A 17187-nucleotide genomic window follows, 5' to 3' on the forward strand; every position below is an offset into this window, starting at 1 on the left:
TCACGTACCAAGCTTGCTTGTGATATTCCTCTGAAGTGCTGCAATCCCAGAAATAGTATCTCAGTTCTATCAGGGGCCTTCATGCTTTCCAGCTTGCTGACTGATAGCAACTGCACCAGTTGTCAGGGGAATTTCACATAGACTTGTAGTGGGATCTGTGCAGAATTTAGTATGTGCCTTACTAGTATAAGGTCCCCTGTACCCCCCCCCCCAGCATTATCAACTTCAACAATATGTGTAGGCCCTGGTAGCTAAAAGATGCACTTGAATGAATTAGAACAGAATGATCACCAGGCCTGGACTGGCAATCTGTGGGTTCTGGCAAATGCCAGAGGGGCTGCTATAAGTTGCCATAGACGGTCATTATTTATTGGGCTGGTGGGGGTCTGCTTGGGCCTCTGTGTACTTGGAATGCCAGGGCCTATTTTGACTCCCAGCCCAGACCTGATGATCACCACTTGTGGGTTCAACTAGTGCTCTGGGCCTGATCTACCAGAACACACAGCTTATTATAATATCCAAAGACTTTAAGGGCAAAGGCACAAGGTCCTGTGTAACCTAGAAGTGTGGCCCAAACCAGCCTCCATATTGTCACCATGTCCCTGTAGCAGGAATTGGATTTGAAGAAGAAGCAGGGCTGACCGGCACGCAAATGGATCCACAAGACCAGTGAAGATTAGTTAAAAAATATATTTTATTTATACAAAGTTAAAAATATATATTTGCATCTCCATCTGCCCTGCGTGTTTTGCACCCACCCAGGGCGCTTAATCATGGGCTCTGAGTGCCGGTCGGCCCTGCCTCTTCTTCAAATCCTGTGCCGTACCGATCCCTAACCCTGGGGGGCCGGTGCACCAGAGCACATTTACTATTTGGTGAGTCATTCACAATATATTCTGGGGCACCTTGTTTTTCCCAAACTACTGCACTGTAGCAGGAATTGTCAGGCAACAGATGGAAATGGTTATTTTTGCTTTAATGTGCAGATATCGGCCGAACAACAATGGTAAAAGATATAATCAGTCAATTCCAATTGAAGTCTATGGTGGGAGAGGGAGCTTGAGGCTATTTTTAATGCTAAAAGCACCCCAACTAACACTAAGTGCCATCATACTAAGGAACACTCCTCCTGCCAAGAAGACCTAATGAAATAGGTACAATATATCTGTAATCAGAGCACACACACAAAGTGAGCTAAAAAAAAATCACTAAAATAGTCATAAAAGCCATAGTAAATGGGGTGAATTTATGACGATCCCTAAGCAGTTCAGACTATACTGAGCATGTGCACAGTCTTGGTCTTGCACAGATGTTTAACAAAGTTACAAGATGGTGCCCCCCTGTGGCCAACTTTGAAAGCATAAATCATTTGTTTAATTAGGCTTCTGTTGCAGTAAGTTCATACAGCATTTGTAGCCTTATTCTATTTTAGACTTTACTTCCTCTTTAAGACACTATGCACACCCTTTAAATTAATGCACCACTGATTTACTTTAGAAAAAATATAGAATACAATCAATTGCAGATAAATGGGGTGAGCCCAAAAATAACAAAATAATCTATGTATGCTTAATGAATCCAAACATATTTCTGTGGAAGGGTTTGCCGCATGAAGAGAGGAGAATGAAGTGACCCCTTTGATATTGAAGTGAAAAGCCACAGTCCTATTGCATAACTAAAAGCAGTCGGTCATTTAACACCTTCTCGCAGTTCTTACAGTTCCATCTGACGAATTCAATTAGCATTCTGCTGAGAATGTAAAATGCATACTGTTCAGGGTTAGGGGAAAGGACAACTGTAACACACTTGTACTTATTCTGCAGTCCTGCCCAGAATTTCCAAGTGTTTTCTAATTTCCTGGGACAGTCCCTGTTTATATTTTTCTTTCCCTGGTCAGAAAAAAAATGTATACTTGATGGCAACGAAATGGTTTCAAAATGCAAGATAACAGGGATAGGAAGGGTGTTATTTATTATTATAGAAAATATGGCAACCCCATTAGATCTGTCCATCAGAAAACAGTTTCTAGGGTTAGCTATCACCCTATAAGATATAGTTCTCTTAAAGTTGTAGACATTGCTGCTAGTGATATATTTCAATTGATTACATTTGTGGCCACAAATATTAAAGGTCACAACACAGTAAGCGACTCTCTCCTTAAAGGAGTGGTTCACCTTTATCTTAACTTATAGTATGTTATAGAATGGCTACTTCTAAGCAATTAGTCTTCATTTTTACAGTTTTTGAATTATTTGCCTTTTTCTTCTGACTCTTTCCAGCTTTCAAATTGGGGACTGACCCCCAGCTTAAAAAAAATGTTTTGTAAGGCTACAAATGTATTGTTATTGCTACTTTTTATGTCTCTTTCTATTTAGGCCTCTACTATTTATATTCCAGTCTCTTATTCAAATCAATGCACAGTTGCTAGGGCAATTTGGATCCTAGCAACCAGATTGTGGAAATTGCAAAATGAGAGAGCTGCTGAATAAAAAGGTAACTCGAATACCACAGATAATAAAAAATTAAAACCAATTGCAAATTCTCTCAGAATATCACTCTCTACGTCATACTAAAAATTAATTCAAAGGTGAACAACCCCTTTAAGCTACATTTATTCAAAACATGTATATAAAAATGGAGGTTACATCTATCCATGGGCAAGCATTTGGAATACGTATTATATATAAAAATGATATTAAGACAGGGCAAGTTTAGAGTAGGGCAAAAGAGGAATAATGAACCCTCCATGCTAGGACTACAATAAATTTGTTATATGATTCACCCACTGTTATCAGTATGGAAACCAGAGGCGTCCCAACTGCAGCCCTCTGCCTATTGAACTACAAGTCTCAGACCTGAGGGCTGACTGGGGATGCTGTGTATTGAATTTTAACTACAGCTGGAGGGCCGCAGGTTGCACACTGATAGATTACATATATTATTCCCCTTAGATAGGGCTCCAGCCGTCATGCAATAATGCAGAAAATAATTTAAAAAATACCTACTACACACATAACTTGCTCAGTAGGAATCCCCCCCCCCCGAACCCTAAAATATTACAACTTTTTGACACAAGACTAAGTTAGCTCAGCAGAAAGCTCCATGCTCACCGGTTCCAATCACCCACTCTCTCTGCTTTGACATTTTGAAACCACAGTGCTCAGAAAAGATTTGATTTTCCTTCATATGAAAAAGGAATGTCTGATAAAAGGGGGAGTTCCTACCTGCACCCCCAAGCAGCAGAAGAGCTGTCAGGCAGCAGCAGAATAACCCTGGTCCTCTCATGGTGGCAGCCAAGAAATATGGGATGGTTGGCTCCTCTATATATACAACAGCTGACAGTGAGGGGTGTGGTGGTCACACACACACAAACTGTCACACACGTCACACACTGTCACACAGGTGGCCACAACTCATTGACACAGACAGATCTCACCATTTGTGACCCTGGTCAGTAATTCAGAGCAGCCACATAGAAGTGAAGCCAAATACACATTGTTTTCTGCACATAAACAAAGCAGCACTAATACTAGGGGGCACATTTACAAAGGGTCGAATATCGAGGGTTAATTAACCCTCGATATTCGACCGTCGAAGTAAAATCGAAGTCGAAGGATTTACTGCATTTCCTACGATCGATCGATCAAAGGAAAAATCGTTTCGAAGGATTTTAATCCATCGATCTAACGATTTTCCTTTGATCAGAAAATTGTTAGGAAGCCTATGGGGACCTTCCCCATAGGCTAACATTGATGTTTGGTAGGTTTTAGGTGGCGAAGTAGTTGGTCGAAGTTTTTTTTAAAGAGACAGTACAGACTATCGAATGGTCGAATAGTCGAACGATTTTTAGTTCGAATCGTTCGATTCGAAGTCGAAGTAGTAGTTGAAGGTCGAAGTAGCCAATTCGATGGTCGAAATAGCCAGAAAATACTTTGAATTTCAAAGTATTTTTTCTTCTATTCCTTCACTCGAACTAACTAAATGTGCCCCTAGGAGTAGATTAAGCTATCACTGTGTATGTATGAAGTCCTGACTGCATTAGATCAGTTCTTGCTATGTTTTTTTTGCACTAGATGGGGGTATGCTTTGTAGTGACATGTCTCAGGGCAGTGTTGGACTGGGATGCCAAGGGTCCACCAGAAAGCCTTAGACCTTGGGCCCACCAGAAAACCTAAAACCGTGACCCCACCAGAAAACCTTAGACAGTGGACCTTTCCAAACTATTATTCCTCCTTTACTCACTCAACCTCTTTATTCTCCTAGTCTTTTATATACTTACTATATTCTCCCATTATTAAGCATGTTTCCCCATAAAGAAGTAGGGAATGACCATGAAATAGGCCAAATGTTTAGAAACAAGAGGGTTCACTAACACCTGGGCCCACTGGGAGTTTTCCTGGTATCCCGGTGGGCCAGTCCGACACTGTCTCAGGGTAAAACAGACTTTGTGTAAAATGGGTGCTCCTAGCTATTGTTTGACTACAGCTCCCAGAACACCCACTTTAGTGTGTAAGTGGCTGCGTCTTTCTTCTATGCCCATGTGTCATCCTATACATACATGTGCTTGGGGGACAGGATACCATAATAAGGACAGGGGGGGGCCCAAAATGTTTTTTGTGGTGAGATGAATGGACTAAGGCCACTAGCCAGCTTTACTGTTTGCAGCTACCTTGCCTCACTCAATGCTTCTTTTATTATTGTTCTATTATAATTGATATCCCCATCCCTGGGAAGTCACTCCTAGGCCTGGATTAGTGGGAAGGCCACAAAGGTGGGATCACACATAATCTCGTACATAATCACGCAGGATATACCCCAGAACAGGCCGCAGATAATAAAACATTTGCTGACTGGGAGTGAATGTACCGATCTAGGGGCAAATTCACTGACCTCTGAAAATTCGTCAGTGACGACTTCACTCACAGCACAATACTTCGCCAGGCGTAGATTAGCCACGGCAACGCTAATTCACTAAAATCCGAAGTTGCGTCCAGGGCGCCGAACGCTGGCTAAATTGTGCTAGCTTGGCTAATTTGCATACGGCGGGAAGTTAAAGTATAATGGACGTTTATGTTACAGCAAATACATTACACTACACAAGCCCGGGAAACCTTAATAAAATAAAATAAAGTTGTTATATTGCCCTACACATGAGCCCAGTGTATAGTTTATGTGCCATATGTTAGGAAATGTAGGGGGGAACCCGGTTACCCCCTAAAAAATTTACACTATTTTTCAGCCTATCACCCTGAAAAAGGAAAAGACGCCAGGGTTTTTTGGGACTTAGAAAAATGTTTTTTTTTTTGAGGAAGTCCTATCTACTCTATTGCACTTCGCCTGATCTGAGGTGGCGAAGACAAGTCTGACGCAAGAGGTAACGTTCAGTAAAATCTACATCTTAAGTTGGCCATAGACGCAAAGATCTGATCGTATGAATCGAGGATTCGTACGATTTTCGAACCGTGTGTGGAGAGTCCCGACATTTTTCGTCCTGCGGAGATCGGTCGTTTGGTCGATCGGATATGTTAGAAAATTTCTGTCGGCTGCGGATAATATCTCTGCGTGTATTGCCGATCGTACGATTTTCAGTGGGAGACTGTCACTAGCTTTGGTTGGACATAGATATCGTACGATTGCTGTCAGGGGCAGAAACATTGCTGATCTGTTCTTTAACTAATCTGACTGGTAAGACTTTGATCTGAATGGTTAGTGGCGGGTCGGGAGATGGGAAAGTCCGATCGTACGATGATTCGTACGATTGGATCTTTGCATCTATGGTCAGCTTTAGTGACAAGAGGAGCAAAGCAGTACTGCATATAATTAGAGGGTATTTTCCTAAGAGAGATGCATTTCCATTAAGAATCCAAATAAGGTTATAGCACATTTGATTCCAGCTGTTACTGCTTAAGGGGTAATTGGACGGTAATTGTTTAATATCCTGGATATCCGCTAGGTGTCACATGAACACATACCAATGCCTATACTGTATATGGTTACAGTAAGTTTGCTCCTGCCCCTCACAAGCCATTCTGCTGTTGTGAACTGATGAAAACTGCCGACAGACTGAGCCAGCAGCCTATTGGCCCGTGTGTAGCCATCCGACAGGCTTTCCCGATCTCGATCGGGCAGGTTAAAAAATCGATCGGGCAGGTTAAAAATAAGATGTGGTCCCACGATTATGATCCAATCATTGGGCCATAGGGCCCACGATCGGATCAGCCCGATATCGCCAACTTCAAAGTGGGCCAAACGAGCGGATCTCTACGTCTATGGCCACCATCAGTGACACTGGGGCTGAATACTATTTCCAGTTGAAGGTATTATTTTAACGTAACATATGATTTAATGTTGCTCTTTTTTCTGAAACCATATAGGTCCATGTTTCATTATGACTGTATTTTTTATTAAAGTTCGCTGGTGTGTTTGCTGTCAGGTCTGTTCTGCCTCAGCTGTCATGGCAAGGTATGTATATAGATATATGTCATTGGTATGGCAATCTATAAGGCATACCAGAGGCAAGCAATATGGCAGCTTTTAGTCAAATGCATTTACACTATTTGGTCAAAAAGTATGTGGACACCTGCCTTTCAGACATCACTTCCCAAAACCTATAGTATTAATATGAAATTGTTCCTGCCTTAGCTGTTCTTCTCTTCTGGGAAGGTTTTCCAATAGAGGTTGGAACACTGTTAGTGGGATTTGCTTTCATTCAACCACAGAAGAAAGAGATTGGCACTGATGTTGGGCGATGGTGTTTAAGTTCCTCCCACAGGTGATGGATTTGGTTTTTAGTGCAGTTCTTTTATGTTTTCTGATGCAGCGGCGTAACTAGATATTACCAGGCACCCACAGCAAATTATATATCAGGCCCCCAAAATGTCTAGAGGTTGACTTATACCTCCTGGGCCCCCTACAGCTACAGGGTCTGACTCCTCTTTAGTTACGCCCCTGCAGAGATGCCATGATCTGGGGGCATCTTGACCATGCCAATCACTACATGACCATGGCCTTGCCCAGCCCCTTGCTTGCTCCATTGCTTCAGATAATATTTGTGACAGGTGATGATTCTTTGCATTTCAATGGAGTGGATGAATTAGGTTTGGGGTGCAAATTACTAACAGTGGATGACGGACCTGTTACTTTGGGAACTCAGGTAAGAGGGGTTTAAGTTAGGGAGACCCGCTACAGGGAGACATGTCTGTGTAGGTCCTATTTGCTTGCGACTGAATTGTTATTTCTTCTAAATGTTCTATATATCTGTACTTCACAATCACTTACATTTGACCTGGACAGCTCTATCAGCTCTTCCATGAGCTGACAATATATTCTATTGTCAACCTTTACTGTTTGTCATTGCACATGACACAAAAAGGTCTGCACTTTATGATTCACTTTAACGGCACTACACTTTAAGTATTTGTAAATTAGGCAAACGCTTCATGGAATTGTTGTGCCAATTATACTCCTGGTCAAAGTTAATTGCTGATTGGTTGGTATTGGTACCCACACTGGTGCAAACAGTATCTTTATTAGTAAATCAGTAAGAAGTGTAGGTTATATTTTATCTAAGTACTTACAGAAACCAAACCTGTAGACCCATAAATGTGTTGCTTGTGGAACCTCGCAGTGCCTTTTCTATGGAACTTTCCTCTTTTTATACTCAGTAATAATTTACAGGATATCAGTTTGGTAAGTACCCTAGAGATCTGCAATAAAATGTTCTAATTCGATTATGCTTCACACGCCAAATGGAAAAACCAGCACCAAAAGTGAAGTTATGTTGACCCCTTTCTTTTAAAACAATTGAATTTCTTCTGGGAACTGACTTCTCATAGCTAATTTCTTATGGGATCTCTGTTCATCACCATTCCCACTTACTTGGGCCGCTTGAAGAAAGGAAATCAGTATAGCAGGGTGAAAACCATTGAAACATGTATTTATGCTCTTAGGACAATTGCATTTGCGGTCTCTCTGTTTTTTTCCCATAAGAAAATACAACGAAATATTGGCAAATGTCTAAAATTGCCCTTGATGTGTAATGGGAATCCTAGGTTCTATGTTCATGAGTGGTTAGGGATCTCCATGTTTTTAGGCCAATATAGATCAATGAAAACAGCAGCACTCCGGTATTGTTGAAAAAGTGAAGAAATGTACTTAAAGTGCCTTTGGCAACGTTTCGGGCTACTCAGGCCCTTTGTCAAGCCCTTTGTCCATGTTTTTAGGCATTATCTGTAGTAAAAAGACAATACCTGGCCAATTCCAAGTCAAGTCAGATGTCGTGTCAGGTCACTTGCTGTTCCTTCATACAGCAGCGTTTTTAACTGGAGGCCCATTGGAGAGATGTATTGGATAACAGTGTTAAACTGGGCTTTCTAAGGCCCACCAGAGAACCTGGCAGTGAAAGCCCACTCGCACAACGATCATATGTAGACAGTGCTAAATATAATACATTTTATAGAATGCTATGATGAAAATTAAAAAGAGCTGAAGGGAATTGCCCTTGGCCGGAGCCCACTGGGGAAATTATTTGATACTTTGGCAGGCCAGCCTCTCCCTGGTTGATATTCTGATAGACTACAGACAGCCATAGACTTGCAAACAAGGCATAATGCCAATCAGACAGATACCGTACATACATGGTAGACAAGCAAACCTCTCTTTTGTTCTGCTCATTTAAGCTGAAAGCCTCAAGAAGAGTCACAGTGGTGTTAGATACGGTGCATCAATAGATTCATTTTTTTAAACATGCTGGTCCTGAACTGACCAATATCCATAGTAAATGTTACATTAAAACCAAAAACTGTACATTTGGCCAGGGCAACTTATCTCACAACAAGGTTATGATAACATTGCTGTATGATGGTTCCAGGAATATCTAGGGCAACAAATAAGTGTTCCTCACAAATTCTACTCTAATTGACCTTCAAGCTGTGCTTTGAGGCTGGGCCCTCCTGGCTAAGGCTCTGGGTCACCCTAGGGATTCCAAATCCACAGTTTGGGAACCGCTGCCATAGAGTGTATTTCATCTGTCAAAACAACCTTCAATAGTTTAGTTTAATGTAATCTGCCCTGCTGAAATATAATATAAAATGAAATTAGGTCTCACAAGTGCCAGGGCTGGACAGCTCTCTCACTGATGATTTCAGTCAGTGTCTCTGCCAGCCTATCCTAACAAACACTGTAGACATCTGGGTTTTATAAGGAAATGCCTGAAGACTTTCTTTTCTTTGCCTTTGCCTTGAGAGCTGTGTCAAAATAGAAATCCCGATTAAAAAAAAAAATGGTATAGTAGAAGATCAATTTTATATCTATAGAGAATATTCTGTTAGTGTTCTGTATAATTAGATATTTCCTATATAGGCCTAGTATGATGGTGCAGCCGAGTATGATTGTGATGCCAACATAATAGTGTTCTTCATGCATTTTTGTCTGGTTTCCCCTCCTCTAACTCATGTTATGTTACAGACATATGAAAACATTGTTGCAGCTATCCTGATCTTATTGATTTTCTTTTTGGATTTCCCTGTACAGGTATGTGATCCATTATCTGGAAACCCGAAAATTACAGAAAGGTTGTCTCTTATAGACTCAATTTTATCCAAATAATCCATAATTTTTTTTAATGATTTCCTTTTTCTCTGCAATATTAAAGCAGTAGCTTGTATTTGATCCAAACTAAGATATAATTCATTATTTAATGCTTATGTGATTTTCTAGTAGACTTAAGGTATGAAGATCCAAATTACAGAAAGACCTGAAAGATTCTTGATAACAGGTCCCATGCCTGTGTATCAAATGTAACAAATAAGCATTCCATCCAAATAATACTCTTTTGGCCTTCAAGCAAGATTTCCAGGAAAATCTTGGTGAACAAGGAAACATCCAAACCAAATTCTGCCTAAGATTCCCATCAGACCGCTATGGACTTTACATTGGGGTTGGGTATAGTATTAGGACAGTTTGGTTGTTATTTGGATAGTATGGTTGATATTTGATTTGAATGCTTGTTCTCCATGATACTCATGGAGATGTTTGGATGAATTGCAAATGGTCTATATCTAAAGAATATTTACAAACGTGGCCTCTAGCAATTCTACCATGTGGTATTGTCACTAGTTTTGGTGGCTGGGCCCTCATCTCACACCCATACCTTTTTGAATAACACAGGGCCAGTCTGCTAATGGTGCTGTACATGGTCCATAATTCTTTAAGGAACACGTTTATTTATAAGTTTGTGTATCCAGCTGTCTCTTTAAGTAGCTTTATAATGTGTTTTCTCCATGTGAATGAAGGATAGGTCCCAGGGCAAATGTTCCCCAGACCCATCCCCCAGTCCATCATGATCTGCTCTCTAGTTTAAGCTGGTATTTATCTGTTTGCAAGAGCTACCAGTTGTCATGGAGAGATATAGGCTGTTTGTTCTTATATCAATAGAGCATTGCATAGAAATATCCATTTGGTCACTGTCACTTGGGGCATATTGTTTTTAAGAAGTTCAATAATGTGGCATTATAGCTCCGAAAACTATATAAAAAATAGCTGCAGCACCTCTTTGTTGCAAAAAGTGAAAAATGTAATTTATTAGGTCAGACAACCAGGCATCGTTTTGGGCTTAGTTTCACCCTTTCTCAAGTTATCAGCCCCCCCATGGACTAGCAGCTTCCTAGACTAAACAGAAGAGGCAGGAACCTCAGGTGTTTTATTGAAAAAGTTCCATTACCTTTTGTAAAATCCAGTTTTACTACCCCCCATTGCAACCAGGTGAATCCTCTTTCTGCTACTGAACTGAACCACCCAGTTCTAAACACAGCTGAGTTGCAAGTAGAGGACTTGTTTTTATATCAGATGGTGGAGTGGACAGAAGTGAGGAGGTACAAATACAGATTTGAGGCTGCCTCAGAATTCATTAGTCTGTTTGAAAGCAAACAACCTGTGTAGAGGTTGCCACCTTTGCCAATTGTATAAAAAAACAAATGGACAGAGAAGGCAGGGTAATGAGCTTAGGAGGACAATTACATATGGTGTCAGGGGGCTGTGACTGGCCCAATTTTGGTCCAGGTTGCACAAGGCTGAAACAGACAGGCAGTTATGAGCAGGTGGCAACACTAGTCCTTTGGCCTCATGCCTTTGTATGGTCATGGAACTCCGCAGTGTAATATCCTTAAGCTTTCTAGTAAGGGTGTAAATTATCCAATGTATGTACACTGGCACAAATAGTTTGACTCTTTTAAACGAAACTATTCTCAAGGGGCCAAAACAACATCTCACATGCAGGAGGAGACAGATGATTTGGGAATAATGCACCAAATGCTGTAAAACTGTAAAATAATGACATTAGAAGCCGACCATTTTCTGTTATAATACACAAGCTTATGGTATGTCACTTCACAGACTATGAAAATGCCCAGGGAGTTTATGAAGAGCCATGCTTCTCTGGTAACACCCACACTGACATCAAGCTACAGCCCCTCCTGACTTATATTTGAATTATTATTAATTGTAATATTTAAAAATTATAGTACAGTGATACTTAAATTACATGTTCCTGTAAGGTTATATACAGTATGTATATATTGCCACGAGTTGGAACCAGCCAAAGCGACAGCACTCTGAGGAAAGATCAGCAGGACAATGTTTCTGATGCAAAAAAATTATAGAAAGGTTTATTGGTTCCATCTTGGAACGTTCGTCAGGGAATTATATATATATATATATATATATATATATATATATATATATATATATATATATATATATATATATATATCTCTTAGTAAATGGACCCGCACTCTTTGTTTGTAGTGAAAAAATCAATGTGCTTTATTCACAAATTCATTTCCAACGTTTCGGTCCTCTCTGGGACCTTTTTCAAGGTTTTTCCTTGAAAAAGGTCCAAGAGAGGACCGAAACGTTGGAAATGAAATGCGGGTGTGGATCAAGTACAAGCTACTGTTTTATTATTACAGAAAAAAAAGGAAATCATTAAGAAAAATTGAATTATTTGGATAAAATGGAGTCTATGGGAGATGGCCTTTCTGTAATTTGGAGCTTTCTAGATAATGGGTTTCCAGATAACGAAAGCCATACCTGTATAGGTTTTTTTTAAAATTTGTTTTTGTATCGACGCCTAGTCACAGGTATACATGTTCATTCATGCATTCATGTTATTATCAGGGGCGCTCCACCAATGAGCCGAGCTGAGACGCTCGCCTCAGGCGGCAGCGCCAGAGAGGTTTCCAGGAGCAGCAAAAAGCCGCTCCTGCACCTTTAAGAGCCGAAATTACATTTTTTAAACTGGAAATTAGGCTGTACTATTGCGAGAGAGCGCAATTGTGCTCCCCGCACTAGTGTTCCTGCCTCCCCTCCCGACAGGTAAGCCGACGAGGGGTGCAGGCATTGCAGGAGCCGCCTCAGGCAGACAGAATCGGTGCTGGTCACCATTTAGCAATAAAAACATTTTGATTCATGCCGGTATTGTTTGTGTATTCTTGAATAATAACCAAAATGTACATTTAAGGGGCAAATTTATCAAGGATCGAAGTGAATTCGAGGGAATTTTCAAAGTGAAAAAATGTGAAATTCAAAGTATTTTTGGATACTTTGACCATCGAATAGGATACTACGAATTCAAATTTACTTCATATAAGATTTGAAGTTAAAATAGTTTGAATATTCGACTATTCGATAATCTAAGTACTGTCTCTTTAAAAAAACTTTCGCCAAATTGAACCTGCCGAAGTGCTATGTTAGCCTATGGGGACCTTCTACAGCATTTTTCTAAGTTTTTGAAGTTGAAGTAAAAATCGTTCGATCGTATGATAAAATCGTTCGAAACGTTCGATTTGAAGGATTTAATCGTTCGATTTTACTTTGATCGTTCGATGGCCAAATTTGATGAAAAAAGTTCAAATTCGATATTCGAATTCAAAGTATTTTAATTAGATGGTCGAATTTCGAAGTATTTTTAACTTTGAAATTCGACCCTTGATACATCTGCCCCTTATAGTACGAAGTGAGAAGGTAAGATTTGAGAAATATTACACGTTGGGTATGTATAGCTTTTTTATTCAGCAGCTGCTGCTATTTCATTGGTCTGGTTGCTAGGGTCCAAATTACCTTACCAACCATGCACTGATTTAAATAAGAGACTGGAATATGAGTAGGAGATGGCCTAAATAGAAAAATTGTAATAAAAAGTAGCAATAGCTATTAGGAATACATTTGTAGCCTTTTTTAGATGGGGTCAGTGACCCCCATGTCAAAGCTGGAAATAGTCAGAAAAAAAGACAAATAATCAAAAAACTATTAAAGAAAGAAAAGTTGAAAAGTTGCTTAGAATTAGCCATTCTATAACATACTAAAAGTTAACTTAAAGGTGAACCAACCCTTTAATGCTCTATGTGGTTATAAGGTTCGGGGAGGGCCTGTTATATTTCCAGTCCGTTACACATAGAACCTCACAGAAAATATTAATACATGTCATTTACACAGTTTGTAACTGCTTCAAATATAAAGTCCCTTTTGAACTGAACCCTAAGCATGACAGTTTTCTTTCACAACAAGCTTCTCCACACATCTCTGTCCAGCAGCAGCAGCAGAAGAGAATGTATCCTTTCCTCACACAAGCACAGGCCGATCTTTCAAAATGGCTGACACCAAGATTCACATTACCCTTATGTGTGAGGACATGTTGTAACAGTCACGGTTATTTAAGCAATACGGTATTATCTTTAGGCTGCCAACTGTATTTTAGTCTCAGTGAGTCTCTTTTTGTTAACTGAGCTTATTATCTATCCCCTCAAAATTTGATAGCAATACTCTCCCGACCAGTGGTGTGACTGGAATTTACTGGGCCCTGCAACAGGCCCGGCCTGGCAATCTGTGGGTTCTGGCAAATGACAGAGGGGCTGCCATAAAATGCCAGCGCCGATTCTGATGAAGAAGCCGTCTGAGGCGTCTTCTCAAAATGCCGGGAGGGGAGGCATCCAAGGCAGGAACACTAGTGCGGCGACTGCACTCTCTCGCACTAGTAAAGCTGAATTTTCTGTTTCAAAAATGGAAATTCGGCTCTTAAAAGTACCAGGAGCGGATTTTTGCTGCCTCTGGAAACGTATCTGGCGCTGCCGCCTGAGACGAGCGCCTCAACTCTCCCCATTGGTGGATTGCCCCTGTAAGATGCCATAGAAAGTCCCTATTAATGGGCTGGTGGTGAGCTGATTGGGCCTCTCTGTACTTGGAATGCCAGGGCCTATTTTGACTCCCAGTCAAGACCTGCCATGCAGTCCCCATAAACTTGTATGTATAATCTCTGTAAAGCACCTGGAAAATGTATGTGCTATATACAATGAAGAATAACACTAAAGAGTATTTTATTCATATTAAAACGTATTATAGAGCCACAGTACCCTGCTCTATGCTGGATATCACATCCCTGTGTGGTAACAAGTAACAATGATTTTTTTTTTTGTGCAAGCTGCCCCCCCATGACCCACCGCCCCCCCCCCCCGTGAATTGCAATTATACATGTGACTCATATAAATAGCCACGTTTAGCCTGCCTTGAAATCCTGTCGCTGCTGACACAAAGTTGCCATATTTATCCCAATCTCAGACACCTTCTCTGGGGGCAGCTGTTCCCTCTCTTTCTGTTTCTAGAGATGCGGAATGCCCCTGCCCCATAGACTGTTTGGGATTAGCTCCTATGGTTTCAGACCAGCCGCAGATTCGGGAGGGGGGGAAAGACCCATACAGCGATCATACAGTATACCAGGTTTCCGTAATGATTTTATTTTAGTAGATTTTCCTGTAAAACAGCGTTTCCATTCAGAAGGCACCGTTATATAATATAGTACATGTGCAAGGGCCAAATTATATTAAAATTAGGAAAAGCTCCGGATTCACTATTTTAGGATGCCGCCGAATCACAAATCCTTTGTGAAAGATTCATGTAAATTATGGAAAAAAGGGGAAAAGAGAATTGAGCACGCAGCACACACTTAAAAGGGAACTATCATGAAAATGACAATTTAATATACACTTTCTAAAAACAATCAATTAAAAATAATGCATTGTTTCTGAAATAATCAAGTTTATATTCACTATCCCTCTTTCAGCATCTGTTTCTCTTCATTCTGTCTTCATGCAGCAGTTGGGTGTCAGATGGATGATCCAATATATGGTTTTGTGGGGATTCCCTTTCCTAACAGATGTATTGGAGCTCACTCAAATAACTGATTCCCGTACAAACAAAATAAAACAAAATAACTGCCTTTTGCACAAATCCTGCATGTAGAGAGACATGTCTGGTGATTTCAATAGAGTGAGCTCTAATACATCTTCTAGGCCAGGGGTCCCCAACCTTTTTTTACCCGTGAGCCACATTCAAATGTAAAAAGAGTTGGGGAGCAACACAAACATGAAAAAGTCCCTTGGGGTGCCAAATAAGGGCTGTGGTTGGCTCTATGGTAGCCCCGATGTGGACTAGCAGCCTACAAGAGGCTCTACTTTGCACTATACTTAGTTTTTATACAATTAAAATGTTCTTCCAAGCCTGGAATTCAAAAATAAGCTCCTGCTTTGAGGCCACTGGGAGCAACATCCAAGGGGTTGGAGAGCAACATGTTGCTCACGAGCTGCTTGTTGGGGATCACTGTTCTAGGCAATAGGCGCCCCCCTATTTATCTGACACCCAACTCCTGAAGGAAGACAGCATGAGGAGAAACAGATGCTGAGAGAGGAATAGTGAAGATAAACTTGATTATTTCAGAAACGGTACAGAATATTTAATTGATTGTAATTAGAAAGTTTCTTATTTCAGTATGATAAAGCTTATTTTAAATTTTCATTTCTGCAAAAGTTACCCTTTAAGAAATTTTGACATTTCTATTTTGTGTAATAAAAAGTCCCATAATTTTTTTGGATTCAGATTTGTTTCACTTTTTTGCACTTGGATTTGGCAGAATCTGAATCCTGCTGAAAAAGGCCAAATCTTGGCCAAATCCAGAACCTAATCCTGGATTCAGTGCAACCCTAAGTAAAATGATAATGACAGACTGAGAGCCATACAAATCTTTCTGGATAAACACATCTTTAGAGAGCCTGGGCCTTCTCCATTTTCAAAGCTGGACCTCCTGGTCCAATCAAAATGTAGCATTATTCTGAGCCACCATGATGAAAAAGGAGCATAGATGTGGGTCAGACAATACTGGATGAAAGGAAGGGAGAACAGGAATGGAGAGAGGAGCAAAGTGTTTAGCAGGCTCTATTTTTGATTCTGAGGTTTCCTGGTGGACTTCCCTGGTCTGAAACGAAATATGTTTGCTTATTTATATACTCTGAAGCTGCCATACTGCTAGTTGTGGCAAGGTCATAGCCATTAACTGCAAAAATCTCAATAAATGTCCTGTGTATAGTATTAACCCTTTCATACCATACTGTTTCCATTTTGATATGTACCTTTTTAAATAATCTTTTTTTGGACCATCATTTCATAGTAGCTGTTTCTATTTGGTAACCCCAGTTCCTTGGATTCCTTTGAATGAACACCGGTGGGCCCAGTTATGAGAACACATGGTAATGCAGAGGGACAAAAGCAAAGTTACAGTGCCTACACACCAACAGAGGTATGTTATTTGAAGGTAGGACTCTAGGAGGAAAGGTCTGGAAAGCTTGCAGGACTATTTTAGGTAATGAGACTGCTCCCTGCTGGTCACTTTTGGTACTGACAATTTGTTGACAAAAATGTGAGATAAAAATCAGGAAAATATTCGCCAGTAAGAAGTGTAAGTAAAGTAGAGGTTACTGTGCAAAGTTATTTTAGGGCTCCGATCACTTCAGGAATAAGGCATTTTTCATAAACATGATCAGTGTTTAACTGGGGTGCAATAGGCCCATCAGAAAACCTTAGACTACATAGGCCAATTCTCCAAACTCCATTTCTTTTAACCTTCAATCTCCTTTTCTTCTGCTTTCTGCCCTTTTAATACTTTCATCTATCCTTCCCTTCATTTATTTTCTTTGTTCTCATACAGAAATGGGAATTGGGTATGATATATGCATAAAAGGCCAGTGGTTAAAGGCGTTGTTCACCTTTAACTTTAACATGATGTAGAGAGTGATATTCTGAGACAATTTGCAATTGGTTTTCATTTTTTATTATTTGTGGTTTTTGAGTTATTTATCTTTTTAT

At 40.3% G+C, this 17187-nt stretch overlaps 1 protein-coding gene across 4 annotated transcripts in view; it reads right to left on the minus strand.

Annotated features, from left to right (window-relative positions):
- Positions 1-3329, minus strand: part of srl.L (sarcalumenin L homeolog) — a 41854-nt gene extending 38525 nt beyond the window's left edge. For 2 of the 4 annotated variants that reach the window (XR_001933204.2, XM_018236533.2), the window contains exon 1: positions 3225-3329. Coding sequence is in view for 3 of the 4 variants with exons in the window: in XM_018236533.2 (XP_018092022.1) it covers positions 3225-3285 (61 nt within the window). In the remaining variant the exon portion in view is untranslated. The remainder of the gene's footprint in view (positions 1-3224) is intronic. The other 2 variants (XM_018236532.2, XM_018236531.2) reach the window with 1 other exon arrangement.
- Between the last annotated feature and the right edge of the window lie 13858 nt (positions 3330-17187).

The sequence above is a fragment of the Xenopus laevis genome, chromosome 9_10L, assembly GCF_017654675.1.
Source record: "Xenopus laevis strain J_2021 chromosome 9_10L, Xenopus_laevis_v10.1, whole genome shotgun sequence".
In the NCBI taxonomy this organism is placed as follows: domain Eukaryota; kingdom Metazoa; phylum Chordata; class Amphibia; order Anura; family Pipidae; genus Xenopus; species Xenopus laevis.